Raw genomic sequence first — 26104 nt, 5'->3', positions numbered from 1 at the left:
GTTCTAGGGTCTTAAGCATATAAAAGGGCACATTTATTAACCGATTTCGCTGAAATTTGGCATAGTAACTTTTATTAGACCCGCCGATATCCAAACCAAACAGGCGCATTTATTAACCGATTTTGCTAAAATTTGGCATAGTGAGTTTTATTAGGCCCGCCGACATGCAAACCAAAAACGGTCCAGATTGGAACATATTTAAACATAACTGTCATATAGACCGATCTGCCGATTTTGGGTCTAAGGCTTATAACAGGCACATTTATTACCCAACTTCGCTGAAATTTGGAACAGTGAGTTGTATTAAGACTTCCAACATTTGTCCCGAATATGATCCAGATCGGGCTATATTTAGTTATAGCTGCCATAGCGACCAATCCTTAGCTTTAGGGCCTAAAGACCATATAAGGCGCATTTATTCTCCGATTTTGCTGAAATTTGAAACAGTGAGGTGCTTTAAGACTCCCGACATCCAACCCAAATATGATCCAGATCGGACCATATTAAGATATAGCTGTCATATAGATCGATTATTCGAATTCGGGCTTAATCACATAGACGGCGCACTTATTACCTGATTTCGCGGAAATTTCGAACTGTTACTTGTATAAAGCTTCTCGCCACCTAAACCAAATATGATTACGATCGGAGTATATTTGGATATTAATATATATAGTAGTGTTATAATAATTTTTTATGGCGATGGGTATCAATAGTTCGCCACGGCCAAACTTAATGTGTTTTTACTTGTTTTTTTTTTTTTTGTAAAATTCTTACTCTTCTCCCAAATGCTTATCATTGGTGCCGCAAAATGTTCTAATCGGCCTACATTTCATTTTTTCAGGGTGAGGCAGCAGAGACTTAGCTCTAAATTTGGATGTCAGATTCATATTCTACTCTCGTATGTAGCTTATTCGAGTCTCATAATATCTACTCAGAATACATGGCCGCTTTGTGCGTTTTTAGGGTTGTGGCGGCATCCCAGAGTCTCGCCCCAAGTTTGAATTTCAGATTTGTGTTTTTGGTAAAGGAATGGAAGGAAAAAATTTCCCTTAATCGCTTCATGATGTATCTTCGAGATCCTAGTGTCTGGGGAAACTTAGTGTGTGGGGAGCCACTGTGGTGCATAGGTTAGGATGCCCGCTTAACGCATCCAAACGCCCGGGTTCAAATCCCGGCGTCGGGGGGCGGCCGCAAAATGTTTTGATCGGCCTACATTTCATTTTTTCAGGGAGAGGCAGCCGCAGAGACTTGTCTTTAATTTTGAATGTCAGATTCATAATCTACTATTTTATGTGGCTTATTCAGGTCTCATATTATCTACTCAGAATACATGGCCGCTTTGTGCGTTTTTAGGGTTGTGGCGGCATCCCAGAGTCTCACCTCAAGTTAGAATTTTAGATTTGTGTTTTTGGTATAGGAATGGAAGGAAAAAATTCCCCTTAATCGCTCCATGTATCTCCGAGATCTTAGTGTCTGGGGAAACTTAGTGTGTAGGGAGCCACCGTGGTGCATAGGTTAGCAAGCCCGCCTAACGCATCCAACCGCCCGGGTTCAAATCCTGCCGGCGAGAACACCTTCAAACATTTTTCATCAGTGGTTATCCCCTCACCAAATGCTGCCAACATTTATGAGTATTTCAGCCATGTACAACTTCTCAACAAAGAGGTGTCACTTTTCAGGTGACAAGCCTTTCGGACTCGGCATAAAACAGATGGTGCCCTTATCATTGAGCTTAAATTTGAATCGAGCAGCACTCAATTGATATTGTAAGAAGTTAGTTTCCCTCTGATTTGTGCCGTAATGGGATGTTCGGGAAACACTAAACCACATTGTGTGTGGTGAAGTTTCAAAACCGTCTTTAAAAATGTTTATTTTTTTCCCATCCCATTTTGTAAGTCATGCAAATATTTGTTAAATCAAAATATGTTTATGCGAATGCCTGGCTATTTATTAAAGAGCATATTTCAAAATATGACAGCATTAAAGCAATCCCAGTTGGACAATGAATGTCAATGCCTTTTTCTTTTTTTAATAAACATAAACATGTACATATGTATCTCTCAATAAAAATAACCTTTACTGCATGCATTTTATGTTGGGTTTTATATTTCCATTCCTTTTTATGTTCAACGTAACAGGGCTATTTTCTTCTCTTCCCATATGGACACTGCAAAAGGTGACTTCTTCTTCCTGTTAACCATTAAGATTTTAAGTTAGCGATTGATTTAAGTCAATGCCTTGCTGGCTGTTTGCGTTCGTTTTTTTTTTACCTTGGAGGACACCAACAGACCAACGATCATGTTTTAAGGCAAACAACATTTTGTGGCTCTTTTTCTGTCTTTGTTTCAGAGTCAAAGAAAGTTCTTGGTTCTGGGCTGATGTTTGTTTTCCATTCTCTCAGATGTGCATCGCTTTCCTGGCGAATGTTCCACAGACATGCAATGGCTTTCCCAAAGGCTTTAAATTTATGTTCAATGTAATTGTTTTAAATAGTTTGCTGGAAACAAAGACAGGGTTTAAAAAAAAAACAACAAACGAAACATTTAATTAACCCTGGTAACGAAAAGAAAATTTATGTTAGTTTTCCGGGCTAACAGCACCGGCAGAGATGTTAGAAGTTTACCCACAAGGAAGTGTTTTTCTTATTGAAACTTGTTTCGATCTAACGACTTGGTGTCAGGCCAAGAGAGAGAGAGAGAGAGCATATTACTGCATTAGGCCTATTTATATGAGCAGTTAATAAATTTTAATAATGGGTTGCCCAAGAAGTAATTGCGGATTTTTCATATAGTCGGCGTTGACAAATTTTTTCACAGCTTGTGACTCTGTAATTGCATTCTTTCTTCTGTCAGTTATCAGCTGTGCGATATATGTGAAATATTTTGCCTTATTATATTGAAATATATGCCTTGTTATAAAATACTTTTGAAGCAGAAGTTTGTCTCTTAAGTCTTTTGACGGGCTTTGAAACTCGGGCGGGCGACTTGGGAAGTTTTAGAACCATAAGCAAAGACAGGCCTGTGGGGGGTGGTCTAAGCAATTCTCAGAATTTTAAAATCTACGTTGTATTTGTCAAAGTTCGCTCATTTTTGTGTTTCTCAAAGGGTTTTAGTCCCCCCAGACAAATGAGCAGGTGTTGCTAATGTTTGGACCCCAAACAAAATTTCATATTTTAGATTTTTTGATCTCTCTCGAATGTCTGATTAATCACTCCTATTCATTTGAAATTATTATTTATTACAACAACATTTAAATATTTGTTTAAAAGAAATAATGTCAACAAGTAAAAAGCCATTAAGTTCGGCCGGGCCGAACTTTGAATACCCACCACCTCGGGTATATCGTCACAATTCCTTGAAAATTGGATAACTTATGGACACAAATTCAGCACGGACATTGAGTGGTCTAATAAATATTGGGTTGCCTAAAAAGTAATTGCGGATTTTTCATATAGTCGGCGTTCACAAATTTTTTCACAGCTTGTGACTCTGTAATTGCATTCTTTCTTCTGTCAGTTATCAGCTGTTACTTTTAGCTTGCTTTAGAAAAAAAGTGTAAAAAAAGTATATTTGATTAAAGTTCATTCTAAGTTTTATTAAAAATGCATTTACTTTCTTTTAAAAAATCCGCAATTACTTTTTGGGCAACTTAATATAAGTAACTGTTGAATTTTGTATTTCGAATTTCAACAAAATCGGGTAATAAATAAAGCTTCTATGAGCTTCAAACCCATAACCGGCATATGGGTCTATATGACAGCTATATCTTAATACAGTCCGATCTGAACCATATTTGGTTCGGATGGCGGGTGGCCTACTACTCACTGTTTTAAATTTCAGCGAAATCGGATAAAAAATAAAGTTTTTTAGGAGCTTCAGACCCTTTATCGGGAGATCGGTTTATATGGCAGCTATATCTAAATATAGTCCGATATGGACCATATTTGGGTCAGATGTCGGGAGGCCTAAAACTACTCACTGTTTCAAATTTCAGCGAAATCGGATGAAAAATAAAGCACTTATGGGCATTAGACCCTTTATCGGAAAATCGGTCCATATAGCACCTATATCCAAACATGGTCCGATTTGGCCCGTTCAAGAACTTAACCCGCGTGCATCAAAAATACGTATCTGTGCCAAGTTTCAGCTCAATATCTCAATTTTTCGAAGGCTGCAGAGTGATTACAACAGATGGACGGACAGTCGGATAGATGGACAGACACAAGGACATCGTTAAAACGTCTTAGAATTTTACGACGATCCGAAATATATATACTTTGTAGGGTCGGAAATTGATTTATCGATGTGTTGCAAACGGAATGACTAAATGAATATACCCCCTATCCTACGGTGGTGGGTATAAAAATACTTACAAACGTAGGTAAAATTCAAATTTGTATACCCTTCACCATAGGATGGGGGTATACTAATTTCGTCATGCTGTTTGTAACTCCTCGTATATATATATATATTTTTGATCGTAATAAAATTTTAAGTCGATCTAGCCATGTCCGTACGTCTGTCGAAAGCACGCTAACTTTCGAAGGAGTAAAGCTAGCCGCTTGAAATTGTGCACAAATACTTCTTATAAGTGTAGGTCAGATGGGATTGTAAATGGGCTATATCGGTCCACGTTTTGATATAGCTGCCATATTAACCGATCTGGGATCTTGACTTCTTGAGCCTCTGCAGGGAGCAATTCATATCCGATTTGGCTGAAATTTTGCATGACGTTTTTTGTTATGACTTTTAACAACTGTGCTAAGAATAGTTGAAATCGGTCCATAACCTGATATAGCTGCCATATAAACCGATCTGGGGTCTTGACTTTTTGAGCCTCTAAAGGGCGTAAGTATTATCCGATTTGCCTGAAATTTTGTGCAATGGCTTCTCTCATCACCTTTAAGATACGTGTCGAATATGGTATGAATCGGTTTATAGCCTAATACAGCTCCCATATAAACCGATCTCCCTATTTTACTTCTTCAGCCCCTAAAGTGCGCAATTCTTACTAGATTTGGCTGTCTTCTACTATGGTCTCCAATATTCAATTCAATTATGTATGGTCCGAAATGAACCATAGCTTGATATTGTTCCAATATCATAGCAATTCTTTTCGTTTATCCTTTATTTGTCTAAAAAAAGAGATACTGTGGAAAGAGCTCGACAAATGCGATCCATGGTAGAGGGTATATAAGATTCGGCCCGGCCGAACTTAGCACACTTTTACTAATTCCTAAATTTCCTTTATATTTTAACTATTTTTTGTTTAAAAAAACAAAAATTTGTCAAGACCAAACATTAGTTAATAAAACTTTGGAATATATTGGGTTGCCCAAAAAGTAATTGCGGATTTTTCATATAGTTACAGCTTGTGACTCTGTAATTGCATTCTTTCTTCTGTCAGTTATCAGCTGTAACTTTTAGCTTGCTTTAGAAAAAAAGTGTAAAAAAGTATATTTGATTAAAGTTCATTCTAAGTTTATTAAAAATTTACTTTTCTCAAAAAATAATTTCTTTCAAAAAATCCGCAATTACTTTTTGGGCAACCCAATACATTCAAATGCACAATCATGACTCAATATTTCGAAATGACTAATAAATTGGCTGTTCCAAATTTTAACTCTGACATGAGAATAACTCAAATTTCAGTAAAATTCAAACACATAGACATTTGGGATTGTTAAATGAGTTTTCATATGTTTTTGTTTTCAAAAGTCAGGCAGGCCAAGCCTTTTCCTTTTCAACAACAGTTTCCCTTTTGTTTTGGTTACAGTCAATGTTTTGTCAGAGCAATAGTTTTTCTTTATTGTTTTATTTTTTATTGAAACGAAAATTTTAAATCAAAAACAAAACAAATTACTAAATGCACAACAATTTTAACAATACAACAACAGCAGCATTACATTTCTAGTAAATAGGAATTTCGAATTCGAAATCAACTACAATTTGCCAGTTTTTTTGCCTTTCACGTTCTGGTCAAGTGAATTCGAATGGCAAACAAGCGTAACATTTTACTTTAGATCATGGGGGCATAAAACTTTTTCTATTTCATTCTGAATGTTTCTTTTTTTTTAGTTTTTGATTTTTTTTATAGTAATTTTTATGTTGTAGATAAAGAATTTACTGGTGAAAGAGAATTTTTTTTTTTTTTTTAAATAAAATTGTTTATGGTTTTTACATCTTATCATATGACAAGGCTTGTTGTTGGCTCCTTTAAATCCCGTGCCGATCAGTCCTTTGGACCGGAACGAACTTGCTCACCTACAGGAGCTTGATGAGGATCACCAATTCCTCATGAAAATGTGGCTACAACAACAACATGTATCATCTATCACAATAATATTAGGACCTAAATATTTGTTTGTGACCTTCCTACAACTTCCATTATAGAATAGTGGTATACTCACTTCGTCATTCCTTTTCTAACACAAATACTGTTCCCAGTTAACTAAATGTAATTTTTCGATGTGGGTTAGGTTTGGTTAGGTAAGAGTGGTAGTCCTTTACAGACTCACTTAGACAATCGTAAGTCCATTGTGATACCACAATAGCGACAGACCAAGGCTTCTGGCGGGAATCGAACCCACGACTGGTAATCCAAGCACGCTACCAACTCGGCTACCGGGGCGCCAATGTGGGTTAAAACTTTCGTTTTTCGAGGTGGTAGGACTGGTTGGTTATTGTTTCCAAAGGAAAATTGTTGGATCATATCTGCAATACAGGCTCAGTTGTCAAATAACTATGGTCAACAATTAAATCTCTCAACTGCCTAGAAACACAAGATTAGTCGAGATAACCTTCAATGGAAATCAGATATCAGACGCGGAACCGTGTTCAACCCATGTTGGTAGACAGTTTATCGAGCACCCATTGAGTGGCAAGATGAAAAGGAGCAAGGGCAAAAAATTTCCCATCCGACGAGGAACCACAGCAATTTCATGCTGAAGATATATCCGAAGCCATAAGAAGATCCAAGCCATCGAAAGCTATGAGTCCCCACGGCATATCTATGGTAATGCTCAAACATCTATGGGAATTGGAGCCAAATACCTGACAGATACCCACAATCTATATATCTCCATCCTAGTAGTATCGGAGTTGTGGAAAGTAGGGTGGTTCTGTACGTGGTGGCTGTAGTAAGTTTGGTTTGAATGGGTCTATAGCTTGATATAACTCCCATATAAAGCGATCTCCCGAACGGTATATATGCTTTAGCCCAGCCGAACTTAACCCTGTTTTAGTTGTTTAGTTTAATACCAATGACCAACACTCAACTTCAAATGACCTTTTATTTGAGATCCATATTCTCTTGATCGGCTAACATCTTTGACATTTGTTCCCAACTATAATTCGTACTCTACTCCTAAATATCTTCAACTTCAACTTGACCCATTCCGCCTACATATTGCGTATTGCTGTTTTTTTTTTTTTTTTGGTTTGAGAACGCTCCCAAGACACTCGTATTGGAAAATTTTGTCATTATCAATTAAAAAAATTAATCGACCCAATAATTTTGTTAATCGAATCTTAAAAAATGTTCAAGTATGGTTCCTTAGCAAATTCAACCTTGTCCCCTACAATATAAAGGGAAGAAGATTTCAAGACCCATACGTCCTGCAATTTCACAAATCTATAAAAGTACATTGGAAGCCGATTCTATGTTCCGGATTAACTTGATTGAATCCTTCATCGGCCAAGGGCTGCGGCCTCAGTTCATAACATACTCCAACGACAGCAACAGCAGCTATAGGGAACCTCTAGCCGAGTTTTGTTTAAACGGGTGGCCACGGACCTTTACCCAAACACCTCATGTTCATGTTCCAGGTACAAATCTTTGTATCAAATATAGAAACTAATTGGAACTTTAAAAAAAATTTCCATGATTTTTTTAATTGGATTAAAAAAATAATTAAAAATTTCAATAATTTTTTAATTGGATTAATTACTATATTAATAGAAAATTTCAATCATTTTTTTTTTAAGAATATGCAATTTTTTTGTTGGAATAATTTTTCAATCATATTCATGATTGAAGCTGTTTCAATTAAAAAATTTATCAGTTCAATTGATTTCGTGATTAAAACGATTTTTTCGGTGAGTACTCGATGTTTTTACCATCTATGCTACATTAGGCCGAAAATGGAGTAAAACTTCAAAATCATCCTTAGAGCTTTTAGACCTTGTTCAGAGGAGGGTAATGCTGTTGATTGGAAACAGTAAGGGTTCCAATTGTTTTACTCAAGCATCGTGCTATGGTGGCTTCTCTGGTGCTATTCTAAAGATATTTTCATGTGGCTGATTTTGAGATGGCCCAAAACCCTCAAATGAATAAATAGCGACCATGACGAGTATTGTCCATGATGACTGGCTTGAGCAAATGTTGACAAAATACCAGAAATTATGTTTTTGCATTATGAAGAAATATTTATTAGTTAATCCCAAAAAAACTTTGTAATTATTTGTTTTTCCTGTTTTCGTAACAAAATTCTCATCTACTAGTCACCAGAATTCGTCATAGCCTGCTTTAGTTCTAGCATTAAATTGTAATTATTCAAGCATTTAAATGTTTCATGCTATTATGGCATGTTTAGATGTTTGTTTGTTGGTTTCGTTTATTCTAACTTCGATGCCATTAGCACAAAGCAAAAACTAAAACAAAACAGACACGAAACAGGGATAACATCTAGAACTGTGTGGCAATGCTGGTGTTGGTGTATATGACCACATCAATGGCTATCATTATTGTCCACAATTTATATGTCATTAGCCAGAACCTACTTATTTTGTTTTTTTTTTTTTCAATTCATATCACTCACAAATATCCACTAATTGGAGGGTACTTTTTTCGATTATGAGAAGGAGTACGAAAAAGTACAGGCAGCCGTAGGAGGAATGATGTACACAAAAAAAAACAAAATCGCAACAAAATATAATTTTAATGCGAATGAAATGACAAAATAATGGTAATTAAATAATTGAGGCTATTAACACGAGTACAACGACATTTTATTTATTTTTTTTTTGCAAATATCTTTATATTGTGAGATACAACGAAGTTTGTATCAAGGAGGAAAGATTTGAATAAATTATAGCTGATTTTGTTGTTTTTTTTTTTTTGAAAAAAATATACAGGGGAGACGTGATTGAATGTTGAAAAAGGCTTGACAAAATATCTTATTTGTTAAGCAAAAAATAAACATCTCGTAAGACAATTTGTTTAATAGGATGTTGTTGATGCCACATGTCTCATTACTAATTAGATTCAAAGACATATCTTATTTCAATTCATAGCATGTCGTTTGAAATAAATATTGGGCATGCAAAGAGATTTTGTTGAGAAAAGGCCTTTGGAATAATATTTTGATGGCGCCGTAGAAAAATAATGTTTAACAATTTTATACCATAAGATGGGGCGCATACTAATCTACCCATTCCGTTGGTAATACCTCGAAATATTGATCTGCGACCTTAAACAGTATTACATTTTTTTTCTAATTTTAAAGATTCTAGCAAAAGATAAGCAAATTTAATTTAAAGATGATCAATTTTCCAACTTTTTAGGGAAGCATCACCTTTGGTGAAAAATATTATCCTTTAAATTAAGAATTTTTTTATTTTAAATGGTAGGTTAATAAATCCTTTACTCTGCGTCTTGTTTTTAAGGACAAGAATCTAAAATGGAGGTCAAAATATCGTTGAAAGTTAGGAAATTGACCTAGGGAGAAGACAACAGTGAACTGTAGTTTAAGACGCAAAATAGCCTTACAAGTAGGAGCGTCTTTAAATGTTTAATTTTTTTAGCTTAAGACAAGTGCTAAGTTCGGCCAGGCCAAATCTTGGAAAACCGTAGTGGATGGATTCTACAAAAAATTTATACATATAAAATAAATTTTGTTGAAGGGCATAATGTTTTCTACATACCAAACTTCTGTCAAACCAGCAAACATTAAAGCTTCTGTGGAACCGAACAAGGATGATCGAGAGACCGGTTTACATGGGAGCTATATCAGGTTACAGACTGATTTAGACCTTATTGAGACCGGTTTACATGGGAGCTATATCAGGTTACAGACTGATTTAGACCTTATTTTGCACAGTTTTTGGAAGTCGTAACAGAACACCGCATGCAAAATTTCAGACAAATTGGACAAAGATTGCGGTTTGTAAGGACTCAAGAAGTCAAATCAGGAGATCGGTTTATATGGGAGCTATAGCAGGTTATAAACCGATTTTGACCGTTACTTAGTATAGTTGTTTGAAGTCATAACAGAACATTACATGCAAAATTTCAGCCAAATCGGACAAAAATTATGGCTTGGAAGTGCTCAAGAGGTCAAATCGGGAGGTAGGTTTATATGGGAGCTATAACAGGTTATAGACCGATTTGAACCATACTTGGCACAGTTTTTGGAAATCATAACGGAAGACGACATGCAAAATTTCAGCCAAATCGGACAAAAATTGCGACTTGTAAGGTTTCAAGAAGTCAAATCGGAAGATCGGTTTATATGGGAACTATATCAGGTTATCTACCGATTCGGATAGTACTTGGTACAGTAGTTGGAAGTTATAACGGAACATCACATTCAAAATTTCAGTCAAATCGGACGAAAACTGCGGCTTGTAAGGGCTCAAGAAATCAAATTGGGGGATCGGTTTATATTGGAGCTATATCAGGTTATAGACCGATTTGGACCATACTTAGTACATTTGTTAAAAATCATAACGGATGGCGATATGCAAAATTTCAGGTAAATCGGACAAAAATTGAGGCTTCTAAGGGCTCAAGAAAACAAATCGGGAGATCGGTTTATAATGAAGCTATATCAGGTTCTAATCCGATTTGGACCGTATTTTACACAGTTGTTGAAAGTTTTAACGGAACACTATGTGCAAAATTTCAGTCAAATCGGACTAAAATTGCGACTTGTAAGGTTTCAAGAAGTCAAATCGGGAGATCGGTTTATGTGGGAGCTATATCAGGTTATAGACCGATTCATACCGTACTTGGCTCAGTTGTTGAAAATCATAACGAAAGAAGACATGCAAAATTTCAGTCAAATCGAACAAAAATTGCGGCTTGTAAGGGCTCAAGAAATCAAATTGGGGGATCGCTTTATATGGGAGCTATATCAGGTTATAGACCGATTCGGACCGCACTTGCCACAGTTGTTGGAAGTCATAACAAAACACCGCTTGTAAAATTTCAGCCAAATCAGACAGAAATTATGGCTTGGAAGTGCTCAAGAAGTCAAATTGGTAGGTCGGTTTATATGGGAGCTATAGCAGGTTATAGACCGATTTGGACCGTACTTGGCACAGTTGTTGGAAATCATAACAGAAGACGACATGCAAAATTTCAGCCAAATCGGACTAAAATTGCGACATGTAAGGTTTCAAGAAGTCAAATCGGGAGATCGGTTTATATCAGGATATAGACCAATTCGGACCGTACTTGGTGCAGTAGTTAGAAGTCATAACGGAACATCACATGCAAAATTTCAGCCAAATCGGACAAAAATTATGGCTTGGAAATGCTCAAGAAGTCAAATCGGGAGATCGGTTTATATGGGAGCTACATCAGATTATAGACCGATTTGAACCGCACTCAGCACTTTACTTTACTTTAATTGGCTATGACAGAATATTTTTTCCACTAGCCGAACGTATAATAGCGTTCCAAGCGCCTCGATCTTCTGCGCTCATTCTAAAATCTTTGACACCAAGTTTCGAGGTGTCTCCCACAACTTGATCTTTCCATCGGGCTTTTGGTCTTCCCGATTTGCGTGTACCACCGTGTTTGCCTTCAAAAGACTTCTTTGCTGGAGCTTCTTCATCCAATCTGACAATATAACTTAGCCAACGCAGCCGGTGTATTTTGATGCATGTAACTATGCTATCGTTGTCATACAGCTCATACAGCTCGTGGTTCATGCGTCGCCTATATTCTCCGTTAACGCAATCCATATATTTTACGAAGAATCTTTCTCTCAAATACTCCAAGCACTTCCTTATCTGCTTTCACAAGTACCCATGCTTCAGAACCATAAAACAGCACGGGTAGTATCAGTGTCTTGTAAAGTGTAGTCTTCGTCTGTCGAGAGGTAGCCTTGTTTTTAAACTGCTTACTTAGTCCAAAGTAGCATCTGTTTGCCAGTATTATTCTTCGCTTTATCTCAAAACTGGTGTCATTCGTTTCGGTTACGGCGGTGCCGAGGTAGATAAAGTTACTTGTGGTTCCCAACTTTCTCCATGTTCTTTATCTGCTCGGTTGTACCAGGCTTTTTGGGAGTGGAAACCATCCATTTCGTCTTATCTCCATTTACTGTCAGACCCATTTTCACTGACTCTCTTTCGATTATTTCAAAGGCTGCAGTTACTACTTCCGGTGACCGACCTATGATATCGATATCGTCGGCATAGGCGAGTAGCATGTGCTCTCTTGTGATTAGTGTGCCATATCTATTCACATCTGCATCTCGTATAATCTTCTCCAGCAGGATATTAAAGAGATCACACGATAGGCTGTCTCCTTGTCTGAAACCTCGTTTGGTATTAAATGGTTCGGAGAGATTCTTTCCTATTCTTACTGAGGAACGCGTATCAGCAAGCGTGATCCTGCAGAATCTTATTAATTTTGCAGGGATACCAAACTCAGACATGGCTTGAAATACCTTTGAACGTAAAGGAGTATCGAAGGCTGCTTTGTAGTCAACAAAGAGGTGGTAGGTGTTGATTTGTCCTTCTTGGGTCTTTTCCAGGATTTGGCGCAGTGTGAATATCTGGTCTAGGGTGGATTTACCTGGTCTAAAGCCGCATTGATAGGGCCCAATTATCTCATTGAGTTTAGGTTTTAATCTTTCACACAGTACGCTCGAGAGTATCTTGTATGCACATTCCGTCTTGTCTCCTTTCTTGTGTACGGGACATAGTATGCTGAGGTTTCAATCATCGGGTATGCGTTCTTCTAGTCAGATTGTGCAGATAAGCTGATGCATACGCCTTATCAGCGTATCGCCTCCGGTCTTAAATAGTTCAGCGGGTAACCCGTCGGCTCCTGCTGCCTTGTTGTTCTTTAGTCGGGTTACTGCTACTTGGACCTCATTCTGACCAGGAGGTAAACATTCTATACCATCATCAGGGATTGGTTCTGCGGTATCCTCTTCATCGGACACTAGCAGTTGGGTAAAATGTTCTTTCCATATCCTCAGCATGTTGTCTGTGTCAGTTACCAGATTTCCTTCTTTGTCTCTGTAGGAGGATGTGCCTGCCCCAAAGCCATCGGTTTGGTGTATAATTCTTTGGTAGAATTTCCGGACTTCATTCTGACTCACGTCTTTCCATTTCCTTTTTCTTTCTGCGGAATAGACGTTTCTCCTCTCTCCTTTTCTCCCGATACCTCTCCTTCATCAGGCGCGTTGCTACTGATTGCAGGGTTGCTCTATATGCCGCATTCTTGGCTTCAGTAGCATCTCGACACTCTTGGTCGTACCATGGGTTTTTTGGAGGAGGCTTTCGGTACCCATATACGGATATCGCGGCATTTTCTATGGAGTGGGCAATAGTTTGCCACTGCGCCATTATATCATCGGAACAAGGAGTGCTTTCATCAAGCAGTTGGGTCAGTCGAGTGGAGTATGCCGCTGCCATTTGTTGTGTCTGCAGCTTTTCAATGTCCAGCTTCCGTGCAGTGTCAGATCGTACTTTCCTCGCCATGTTCAAATGGGTGCGAACCTTTGCTGCAACAAGGTAATGATCCGAATCTATATTCGCTCCACGCATCGATCGTACACCTAACACGCTGGATGAATGCCTTCCATCTATCACAACGTGATCAATTTGGTTTCTCGTGTTTTGATCGGGTGACAGCCATGTGGCTTTGTGGATATTTTTATGTTGAAATCTGGTGCTACTAACTACCATGTTTTTTGCCGCGGCGAAATCTATCAGCCTCAACCCATTACTGGACGTTATCTCGTGGAGGCTAAACTTTCCGACTGTTGGACCAAAAATGTCTTCCTTCCCTATTTTCGCATTAAAATCTCCCAGAACGATTTTAATATCATGGGCGGGGCAGCGGTCATATTCTCTCTCTAGGCGCTCGTAGAAAATATCCTTGGTCTGGTCGTCTTTGTCTTCCGTCGGGGCATGGGCACAAATAAGGCTGATGTTGAAGAATTTGGCTTTTATGCGGATTGTGGCTAGCCTCTCATCCACCGGAGTAAAGCTGGAGACTAGGTGTTTCAGTCTTCGACTACATACTGACAGACTGAAGGTAGCTAACGACTTTTGCAGAAGCTGTGAGGACGTCGAGAAGGAGAGATTGTAGAACACGTTTGCTGTTTGTGTTTCACGCACTGGCAGCCAGAAGGTATTTCACTTTAGACTCTTATATCTTTGAGTACTTGTCTGATTTAGCGGATGTAAACATTCGCAAGTTGTTGGTGTTTGGAAAGCGATCTGGATGGTTCATCGGTTCTCTTTTCCTGTTATACCACAATGAACGAAAACGTCTAAAGGAGTCTGATGGCGACCTGCCACTTAAACCTAACCTTACCTAGCCATGCCCGTCCGTCGAAATCGCCATATTGGTCGGAGGAAACTTCAACTTGACTTCTTGAGGAAACTTCAACTTGACTTCTTCGGCCCATGAGAAGCTACAATTACTATTCGATTAAGCTGAAATTTTGAACATTGTGTTCTATTACAACTTTCAACAATCGTTCTATCCAACGGCCCAAATCGGTCTAAAATCTGATAACCAATTACAACTTTGACCTTTTACTAACTTCATTTTGTGTAAAATTTTGGCATAATCCATAGTGGTGGGTTCCGAAGATTCGACACGGCCGAACTTGCATGCTTTAACTTCTCCAGTTCAGCTCATAGGGGGCATCGCGATGTTTTAAAATATATATATATCTATTGTATTAAAATTTAAATGTAGTTTGCAGTTTTTCGGAAGGAAAAAAAAAGACCCTACTACTATAAGCTGTAGGGAATTTGTATACCGATTTGAGAAATTTACAAATCTTATTTTACATCAATATCGACTTTGTAATTGTTGTTGTCATTAAGCCAACGCCTCTGCAAATAAATTTAAGCATGTCGATATATGAAAACAAAAATTCAGCTGTCTGCCTTTCTTCAGTTTAATCTCCACACGTTATGGTGTATTAAGTATTTTTACTTTATTTTTTTATTATTACCACAAAAAAAGGTAATGCATTTACATAAAAAGATTTCTGTTGAGTTTTTTATGTCATAAACTTTAGCCTCCTAACCCACATACGTTGCCACAATTTCACGCAAATCATTAAATGCGTTATAAAAAAAATCAAGCCACTGAATAAAAAGTAAACAGAGACAACAATTTTGCAAAAAAAATAAATAAATAAAACAAACCAACTCAAAAAAACTCAAAAAGTTAACAATAGGTTTCTTGCTGATGGCATCAATGGATTCACATCATAAGGTTGCAGGTAAAAGCATAAAGAAATGAGGCTACCAAAGAAAACACAGTAAAGGAAAAAAGTGTCACCCAAAGGGAAAAGGAAAAGATCTCAGCCAGCTCATTGAGCCATCATCATTGCCATCATCTTCATCTTTTTCACCATCTAGGGCTTTTTGGTTGTAATAAATGGCTAAAGGCTGTTTTTTGCCATTATTTTTGTTACAGTCAGCACCGCGGCGGCGTTCATCAGCAATTGAAGATTTATATGTGGGCTTAGTGCCGTCTTTCGCTCTGCTCCATGCATTGGAGTGTAAATTCACTGAGAAATTGTTTTGATTCAGTCATATTTTGTCATGGAGTTTTCTTTTTTGGTTTACATTCTATTTTTTTTCGTACGATTGCTTTTTGTGTGCGGGTTAACAATTGATTGGCTCCATTAAGAATGCTGCCGAACGATTTTGCCAAACAGAAAATGGGGAACATGACATTGTATACACCATGGCTTCTGGCTGTTTTATTGGCACCAATTCCCTGATTGTTACCCTTTTTCATGGATAATTTTGATTTCAGTTTCTTTATTTAGATTCTAAAGCGAATGGTGTTAATAACCATGATATGCCATATATTTTTGTGAGGTTGAAAATCTCTCACTAGCTCGAAAGAAGCAGAAAAGTTTTAATCTTGTGACAATTTAAGAAAATAAATTTCGCAATATCATTGTTTAGAATTGCAGAGATTGGGGGAAAATTAAAAATGTTTGTATTCTTAAAACCTCTTTTCTAGGTTGGATTGGGTAAGCAGCAAACGAAAGACTTAAGACACAAACTTAACTCAATTAATGACAATTATTTGCAAAAATTAAAAATTATTATATGGCATATATTTCAGTGCATTTGATAACAAACAAACATCTAAGCTTAAGGTCCCGTGTTGCACAAATAGAAAGTCTGCCTAGGCGGAGGAGCGCCTGGCTTCGTATACTGACGAAAACATTGAAAAAAAGTTTAACTGTGCTTATATTTTTACATAGAACAATAATGAAAATATTGTTACCCTTGTCCAAGCGAAATTTGAAGGGAAACCTCCAAAAAAGTTTAAATAACGCTTTGTATTGGGTTGCCCAAAAAGTAATTGCGGATTTTTCATATAGTCGGCGTCGACAAATTTTTTCACAGCTTGTGACTCTGTAATTACATTCTTTCTTCTGTCAGTTATCAGCTGTTATTTTTGGCTTGCTTTAGAAAAAAAGTGCAAAAAAAGTATATTTGATTAAAGTTCATTCTAAGTTTTATTAAAAATGCATTTACTTTCTTTTAAAAAATCCGCAATTACTTTTTGGGCAACCCAATATATTAAAAAATCTAATTTTCTTGATAATTTAATAAACAAAATTGTATTATGCCAATGCAAATTTGTCCATGAACATTCCTTTAAAGAACAGGGGCAAACTGCTCACATATCAATGAGTGCCATCCCAGTCAAATTTACGCTCAATGATAAAGGACCTCCTTTTTATAGCCGCTAATCCGAACGGCGTGCTGTAGTGCGACACTTCTTGGGGAGAAGTTTTTACATGTCGTAGTACCGGAGAATTAGGAGGGGATAACTACAGCTAAAAGATTTTTCTAATATTCTCGCCAGGATTCGAACCCGTTCAGCGTTCAGCTTCATAAGCGGCCATGCTAACCTCAGCGCTACGCTGGCCGCCAACGCACTGTGGGATAGAAACGAAAAACGGATAATAATAAATCTTTTAAATTTTAAATGGTTAAAGCTGAAGTATTATTGAGATAATGTGTTATTGAGGTGGTCCAGGCGCCTCTTACCACGCCCCTAATGTTGGTTACCTCGGCATTTCGAAAAATTGTTCAGTTTACCAAATATCCACATGTGTGTTCCGATTTCTAAATTTGTTTTTGCTGGATAGTGCTCAAGAATCTGGTGGTTTCACTGGTTTCGAGGGCAGGTGGTCCGGGTGCCTCTTACCACGCCTCATCGTTTCGAAAAATTGTTCAGACTGCCAAACGTTTATTTGTGGTCTAATTTCTAAATCCTTTTTTTTTTTTGTTTTTGTTGGATAGTGCTCAAAAATCCATACAGTCCGCTTGAGGTATCTACACTGGTTTCGAGGATATACAACTTTTAATTTTTATTTGTTTAAATTTTGGTCGAGATTGGCTTCGTATTTTGCTACTTACGAAAGCATTTGTGGTTCGGTTTTCAATTTTGATGCACAATTTGAATTGGTGACAAAATTTACAAAGACTTTGGCGCAGTATGCGTCAACCACCGATATTTCTCTTAAAAGTTATACAGTTTGGAAGTAAAACTATGGGAATTAAAAAAAGTGAATTTTTTTAATTATTTGGTCAAGAAAGGTATTTTCAAAGAAGTATCTCTGTCCGTTCTCAAATGGCATATTTTTTACAATTTTTTTGTTCGTTTCTATCCCAGTGTGCAATGGTGGCCTTCTCCTTCTGTAGTAAATATTCCATTCAACTTCGCGACTTCATTAACACTATCGACTTGTTCGATGAAAGGCTTCCAGGAGGCATGGTTTGCAGCTCTGATCATATTATTGTATTTCTTGAGCCTTTTTTCCTCGTCTGATTTCTTTTGTCGAAGAGGACAATCGGCTTTTTCAGTAAGAACGCTACAAAAGATTTTTTTTAATTAAACAAAGACGGTTGTGGATATCTAAGAAATTCTTTATTTCTGTGAAAGTACGTTCGATGCCATCATGTATGGAATTCGATTTCTTTTGCATGACCACCACAGGCATGCTTGCAGAAGTGCAAACGCTGAACCCAATTTTTGACGGTTTTCAAGCATTAATCGAATATCGACCGCCTTTGATATTCGGCCAATCGACTGGACCATTTCGTGAGATAACACGTTCTCCAAACTTGGTTTCCAATGAAGTGATTGTGATATTCGCTGTGTGGATTGTGGTGAAGTCCTGTAGGAACCACAATTCCTCCAGGTACTTCCAATTGGGGCCAAAAATATTCTGTTATCATTGAACTGTAGCTATCCCCATTCACAGTAACGTGCCGGTCTTGAACATCATGGAAGAAGTACAGCCCAATGTCGCCGCCGGCCCATAAACCGCACCAAACCTTAATTTTTCGCGATGCAATGATGACTCATGCTGTATGACGCATATTTTCTTATTTATGAAGCCATTCAGCCATAAATGAGCCTTGGACGTAGAACTCATAACGTAGAGGGCACTGACTCCGAATTTCGGTAGTAAATTTAATAATTTCGACTGTTGGCTCATATATCTTTCCATCATGAAATGGCAAACCCTACTGAGGAGAAATGTCAAAAGAGTGGAAAAAAATATGGCGTCGTTTTCTGTCCCTATCGGTCTACTTTTGTAACGTCCCAAAAAACCCCTGTATCCTAGAAGGACCCCACTAATAGAGTCGTAATCCAATAGTCTTAAGTATCTTACCCAAGTCTTCCTCTGAGTAGTCCTCCGAATTTTGTCAAATTGGTCTTCATCTGAACCCAATCCGCATTCGGCGCTGGCCGTGCCATTCTCAACCTAATGTATGAAAAGCGTTAGCGAATTAAAGATTTCTGCCAGGTCATGACCACGCTTATTGATGTTGGTACTACCCCACAAAATGTGGATAAGGTTGGCATTGCACCCTATTAATACCTCATTTCCTGTTTGTTTTGCCTTTCTCATCAATTGATGCCGGATAACAAAGTGATGCCAGGCATGCTCCATCGTCTCCCTGTCTCAGCACTGTTCATCCGAAGTTGACAACTCTGGGGAAAAGAGATAATTAAAATTCTTATGACAAATAACTCAGTTCCTAGGCCGAGTTCCAACATGGTTTATTCCAGAAACTTTGTTCCGGGTTGTCCAAGATTCCTGAATTAAGACAAGAATCTTGCTAATTTTTTTTATCAGAGCGTGTGTAGCCATCTCGCTCCGGTGTAGGTTTATTTGAAAGGCCTCTATCATTGATCCTAAAGTAAATGGGCTTCTTGGGAGTCGATGATAGTCTCATCGTCGGCTCCCTGTTCATCAGGCTGCATTGAGTCTCCTGTCACTGCACTACCTGATGTTCCAATTTTTGCCTATCCTCGTCTTTTCAAACTTGAGAATGTCGATGATGGTCTCATCGTGTCCCTGCATTGCCTGATGTTTTAATTTTAAAATCAATTTGACAAAGATGTTGATGAAGATACATGGCATATCAGAAATCATGATCCACCAAGCCAGACAATGTGTTTTGAATATGCTTTTCTTTGAATAGAAGCATTGAATATGATCTGGATTTAGAATATGTTCACGAATAGTTTTTAAACATCGCTATAAAAGAGCGCAAATAGTCATTAAAACATGTGCCTAACCTAGTCTTCCCAATATTGAGAAAGTCGGTGATGGAACTCGACGGTTAGGTAGTATTGAGGGTCCTGTCCCTGCACTGCCTGATATTTTAATTTCAGGATCTTTGCCTATCCTAGCCCTGCCAATCTTGAAAAATACAGCCTTGGACTCGTACAACGCCATACCTTTAGTCTTAGACAAACTTTGACAAAGGTGTTGATGAAGATACATAGTATATCAGAAATCATGATCCACCAAGCCAGTCAAAATGTTTTAAATATGCTATTCTTTGAATAGAAAGCATTGAATATGATCTGGATTTAGATTATGTTCACGAATAGATTTTTAAGATCACTATAAAAGAGCGCAAACAGACATTAAAACATGTGCCTAACCTAGTCTTCCCAATATTGAGAAAGTCGGTAATGGTATTCGACGGTTAGGCAGTATTGTGTCTCCTGTCCTTGCACTGCCTGATGTTTTATTTTAGGATCTTTGCCTATACTGGTCCTTCCAATCTTGAAAAACACAGCCTTGGACTCGTAGAACGCGATACCTTAAGTCTTGGACAAACTTGTCACGGAGTCTTGGTCAACGCCCCCCTATTGCAAGACCTCCCATTTCTCCGCGACCAAACCTTCGTTTTGCTTGGCTTTCCTTGCCCTCCTAGGAAGTGTGAATACTTCCAATGAGCAATTTTATGGTATCAATACATTCTACTACCGCAAAGAGCAGCATTAAGATGCCACCTCTATGCTCGCAGCTCCTAAATTATATATGGATGGAACCTCTTCAGGGTTCAAAACTCGTTGACCAGATCCTCTTCTTGAAACCGATGATATGCTGGTACCCTACTGAACGCCCTACTGATATCAATGTCTGCATACATCAGCTCGTCTCTGTTGTGCTTCTTGGTCACTTTGGCGTAAGAGGGTGGGTGGCTCCTTACCTTTTTTAGCGACCATCTTGGCCTCCCGACATGGCTATGGAGTCCTTTTCCATGTAGACTCAGGGACAGTGCGCGCTTCCTTTGTACATGTTCCGACTTTGTCTCCCTCCGCAGTATACAGTCTGGGGTCTCCATTAAGGGAGGGCTGGCTTGGTCTTCCAACCAGAGTCCTTGTAAGCGGGGAGCTCTTTTTATTTTTCAGCGATTTCGCAGGATTCTGCTCTTTGGAAGACCTAATTCTCTTTCCAGGTTTCGACAAAGTGGTTGAAAAGTCAGTTCTATCCCTAAGAGCATCCTGCACTTTCGCTCGATTGCGCTGCCGTACAGTGTTGCCAATTCGAAAAATCTTGCAAATAATTCCAGAACTTTTGAGTGGATAGACATCTGTACACGAAACTCAACATCAATGTTGAGTCAACAGTCAATGTTGAGGTGTTTTCCAATAAGAATGCAAAATTTGACCATTTTTTTTAAGATAGAGCTCATTAACCCCTATAAACAACATGCTGAAATGTCTGGAATATTTGTAACGGTGTATGAGTTATTGGGCATTTTTTTGAAAATTTTAGTCAAGATACCGTTGGTATTTTTTGACTTTTTGTGAGTCGATTGACATTTTTTTTATGTCATAAGAGAGGTGACAAAATTATGCGAGTATTAAAATTGTTAAAGCTCTATCTTTAAAAAACAGAATCATGCCGACCGGCCCATGAATAAATGTTTGGAAAGCAATTCAAAATTTGACATGTTCGAGGTGAATCAGCTTCTGGACCCACTGAGATCCCCAAGTTTTGCATAATGATTGAATATTTTCAAGATTTTTCGTTTTAACAACGCCGTGTGCCAGAGAATACTCCTCAGTATCCTTCTTCATGCCCCGGATGCTTTCTTAGTCTTCTTGTGAGTTTAGCAAAGCCCTTGCTCAACTGAACTCATCTCTCGATTCGGCTGCGATGACTGTTGCATTGACACTATCGCTGTCTGAGTTTAAATTGGAAACACCAACTTTACTTAAAGGCTAAGGACGAACTGCGAATCTGTCTGGGTTATCCGCCTCTTCCTCATTCGTTAGTCTGACGACTGGTTTTGCGCTTGAAGCATTACTCTCCACCCCACACCTGCAGATGAGACAGACAAGATGCTAAGATGTGATGTTGTCTGTCCCCAAGTTTTGCATAATGATTGAATATTTGCAAGATTTTTCGTATTAACAACACTGTGTGCCAGAGAATACTCCTTAGTATCCTTCTTCATGCCCCGGATGCTTTCTCAGTCTTCTTGTGAGCTTAGCAAAGCCCTCGCTCAACTGAACTCATCTCTCGATTTGGCCGCGATGACTGTTGCATTGACACTATTGCTGTCTTAGTTTCAATTGGAAACACCAACTTTACTTAAAGGCTAGGGACGAACTGCGAATCTGTCTGGGTTATCCGCCTCTTCCTCATTCGTTAGTCTGACCATTGGTTTTGCGCTTAAAGCATTACTCTCCACCCCACACCTGTAGAATGAGCGGACAAGATGCTACGATCTGATGCCACCAATACAGCTGTTGAGTTTTTGGAGTCCATCCTAAGCCTACTACTAGGACTTTAAATCTACCGCCCCACCGAAACAGACACCGATCACCAACCGCCAAGTGGATTATCTGATCGTTGCTTTCCTTTAACAATTTTTATGGAATAGGTATTACCTATTCCGAGATACAAAGATACAGATATACATTTTTATACCCTCCACCATAGGATGGGGGGTATACTAATTTTGTCATTCTGTTTGTAACTACTCGAAATATTCGTCTGAAACCCCATAAAGTATATATATTCTTGATCTTCACAACATTTTATGTCGATCTAGCCATGTCCGTCCGTCCGTCTGTCCGTCCGTCTGTCCGTCCGTCCGTCTGTCCGTCCGTCCGTACGTCTGTCTGTCGAAAGCACTCTAACTTTCTAAAGAGTAAAGCTAGCCGCTTGAAAATTTGCACAAATACTTCTTATCAGTGCAGGTCGGTTGGTATTGTAAATGGGCCATATCGGTCCATGTTTTGATATAGCTGTCATATAAACCGATCTTGGGTCTTGACTTCTTGAGCCTCTAGAGGGCGTAATTCTCATCCGATTTGACTGGAATTTTGCACATAGTGTTTTAGTATCACTTCTAACGACTGTGCTAAGTATGGTTCAAATCGGTCCATAACCTGATGCAGCTGCCATATAAACCGATCTTGGGTCTTGACTTCTTGAGCCTCTAGAGTATGCAATTCTTATCCGATTAGAATGAAATTGTGCACAACGTGTAGGTAGGTCGGTTGGTGTTGTAAATGGGCCATATCGGTCCATGTTTTGATATAGCTGCCATATAAACCGATCTTGGGTCTTGACTTCTTGAGCCTCTAGAGGGCGCAATTCTTATCCGATTTTATTGAAATTTTGCACATAGTGTTTTAGTATCACTTCTAACAACTGTACTAAGTATGGTTCAAATCGGTCCATAACCTGGTATAGCTGTCATATAAACCGATCTTGGGTCTTGATTTCTTGAGCCTCTAGAGTACGCAAATCTTATCCGATTAGAATGAAATTTTGCACAACGTGTAGGTAGGTCGGTTGGTATTGTTAATGGACCATATCGGTCCCTAACGTGATGTAGCTGCCATATAAACCGATCTTGGGTCTTGACTTCTTGAGCCTCTAGAGTACGCAATTCTTATCTGATTAGAATGAAATTTTGCACAACGTGTTTTGTTATGATATCCAACAACTGTGCCAAGTATGGTTCAAATCGGTCCATAACCTGATGTAGCTGCCATATAAACCGATCTTGGGTCTTGACTTCTTGACCCTCTAGAGGTCGCAATTCTTATCCGATTTGCCTGAAATTTTGTTCGACGGATCCTCTCATGACCATCAACATACGTGTTTATTATGGTATGAATCGGTCTATAGCCCCATACAGCTCCCATATAAATCTATCTCTCTATTTTACTTCTTGAGCCCCCAAAGGGCGCAAATCTTATTCGAATTGGCTGACATTTTACACAGGTCTCCAACATATAATTTAATTGTGGTCTAAACCGGATCATATCTTGATATCGCTCTAATAGCAGAGCAAATCTTTTCTTATATCATTTTTTGCTAAGAAGAGATGCCGGGAAAAGAACTCGACAAATGCGCTCCATGGTGGAGGGTATATAAGATTCGGCCCAGCCGAACTTAGCACGTTTTTGGTTGCCCAAAAAGTAAATGCGGATTTTTCATATAATCGACGTTGACAATTTTTTTCACAGCTTGTGACTCTGTAATTGCATTCTTTCTTCTGTCAGTTATCAGTTGTTACTTTTAGCTTGCTTTAGAAAAAAAGTGTAAAAAAAGTATATTTGATTAAAGTTCATTCTAAGCTTTATTAAAAATGCATTTACTTTCTTTTAAAAAATCCGCAATTACTTTTTGGGCAACCCAATACTTGTTCTTTTTTTTTTTTGAGGAGCAAGATGAATACACATCCGCTTCACTTAAAATGTACTTAACGGTAACCAGATAAATGTCTGCAGTTTTCCAACATCTTGACTCTGTGATAAGAAAGGCCATACGCAGGTCGTTTAAAAAGAATGCTCATTTGTCTATGCTATTCCCCACAATTCCCCTGTGGCCTGGCATCTAAATTGGAATAACTATTGTTCTTCTTTACAGTCCACAACAAGGCTTTCTGTAGTGATGGCGACTCTTAAAGCTAGGAAAGATACCTAGTTTTTTTTTATTTTTTTTTTTTTTTTTGTCATGAGGTTTAAAATGATTTTTTTCTTTAATATTTATCACTAAATTTTGTTAAAAAAAAATAAACTTTAAATACCACATTAACTTAAATACATTTAACGCAAAGTAATGATACTTATAATAAAAAAAACTATAACAAATTCGCAAACTTCCAAATACACTTGAAGTTAACTGCTGCATGAGATTTATGGGTGCCCTAAATTCCAACTGCTGCATGATGGCACGTCAAAAACAAACCCCATAAAAAATGTTCAACATTAATTTCAAACAATTAAAATTTGAAGCGAAATGTTAAAGGGGCAAATGATGTGTAAATTAAGAAAAAAAAATGTTTTAAGTAAAAGTTAATTTGTTGGCCATTAAAAGCACATTTCTTTCATTTTTCTTATTTCTAGTTTTAATCTGCTTTTTTCTTTTTATTTTCCCATTGCAGTCAAGATGGTGTTATGCCCATGATACCCTTAGGTTTAAAAGAAACAAAAGAAATCGATTTTATGGAACCGTTTTCCGATTTCATACTGGAACATTATAGCGAAGAACCATCACAGTATAGCGATGCTATAGCGGACATAACCGATACAAGACAGGTGAGGAGAAAAACAAAAAAAAACAGTCAAGAGTTTACTAATATATCACCTTTCCTTTGGTTTAGGCCTCCAAAACCCCCTCACGCGACAGCCAGGGTGTGGCCCTACTCTTTCGCTACTACAATCTATTGTATTACGTTGAAAGACGTTTCTTTCCACCCGATCGAAATCTGGGTGTCTATTTCGAGTGGTATGATTCCCTAACAGGTCAGTATGACTTTTTCATTTTTAGTACCCATAACTCCAAAATTTTATTTTTTTTCGCAAAAAGGTGTACCATCTTGCCAGCGCACCATTGCCTTTGAAAAGGCTTGTACTCTCTTCAATTTGGGTGCTATTTACACACAAATTGGTGCTCGTCATGATCGTACCACCGAAAAGGGTCTAGATGCCGCCGTCGATAGTTTTCTACGTGCCGCTGGCATCTTCCGCCACATTTACGATACTTTCACCAATGCCCCCTCCATGGATTTGAAGCCACAAGTTTTGGATGTTCTGGTGTCTTTGATGTTGTCACAGGCGCGCGAATGTCTTTTTGAGAAATTGCAATTACAAATTGAAGCATTGGGCCTCAAGGATTCAAGTCATGTAAGTTCTTATACACAATAAAAATTGGTTTCTATGAATTTGTCAGTTGATTTGAGATTCTCCCATGATTTTCTTGGGCTTTTTGCAATTTAAAATTATTATCCAATCATGAGTAATTTTATGGCTCTTATGTGCATTATTGCAGGCGTGTTTTTTTTTTTTGCCTTTGCTCACGTGTTGCCTGGCCATGTGGGCTGCATACATCCATTATGCAATGCCACGATTTTTCTGTACCTTTTCCTTGGTTGCTTTCACCCATTCATTGCATATGATTGACAGACGGTTAAAAAAGGCTATATTGAACTATTTTTGTGTTAGCCTTCTTTTTTTTGCCATACCGCCTTATTGAAGCAGTAAATAATTGCTTTATTTTTATTATTCCAATATGAGCTAGCGAATC

General features: G+C 38.1%; 1 protein-coding gene and 1 long non-coding RNA gene across 3 annotated transcripts in view; one reads left to right on the top strand and one right to left on the bottom strand.

Moving 5' to 3' along the window:
- The window catches only part of LOC106085668 (rhophilin-2-A), a 213999-nt gene that overhangs the window by 171011 nt on the left and 16884 nt on the right, over positions 1 to 26104 (top strand). For both annotated transcript variants that reach the window (XM_059367708.1, XM_013250001.2), the window contains exons 4-6: positions 24963 to 25116; positions 25182 to 25323; positions 25388 to 25704. In XM_059367708.1, the coding sequence (XP_059223691.1) occupies positions 24963 to 25116; positions 25182 to 25323; positions 25388 to 25704 (613 nt within the window). The remainder of the gene's footprint in view (positions 1 to 24962; positions 25117 to 25181; positions 25324 to 25387; positions 25705 to 26104) is intronic.
- On the bottom strand, positions 1930 to 8990 carry LOC106085671 (uncharacterized). The gene is made up of 2 exons (XR_001221004.2): positions 8822 to 8990; positions 1930 to 2500 (listed from the first exon to the last, which is right to left on the bottom strand). It is a non-coding gene; the product is annotated as an uncharacterized LOC106085671 (long non-coding RNA).

Source organism: Stomoxys calcitrans, chromosome 4, assembly GCF_963082655.1.
Source record: "Stomoxys calcitrans chromosome 4, idStoCalc2.1, whole genome shotgun sequence".
Lineage (NCBI taxonomy): Eukaryota > Metazoa > Arthropoda > Insecta > Diptera > Muscidae > Stomoxys > Stomoxys calcitrans.
The sequence above is the reverse complement of the archived record's forward strand: the minus strand, read 5'-3'. Positions and strand labels throughout refer to the sequence as shown.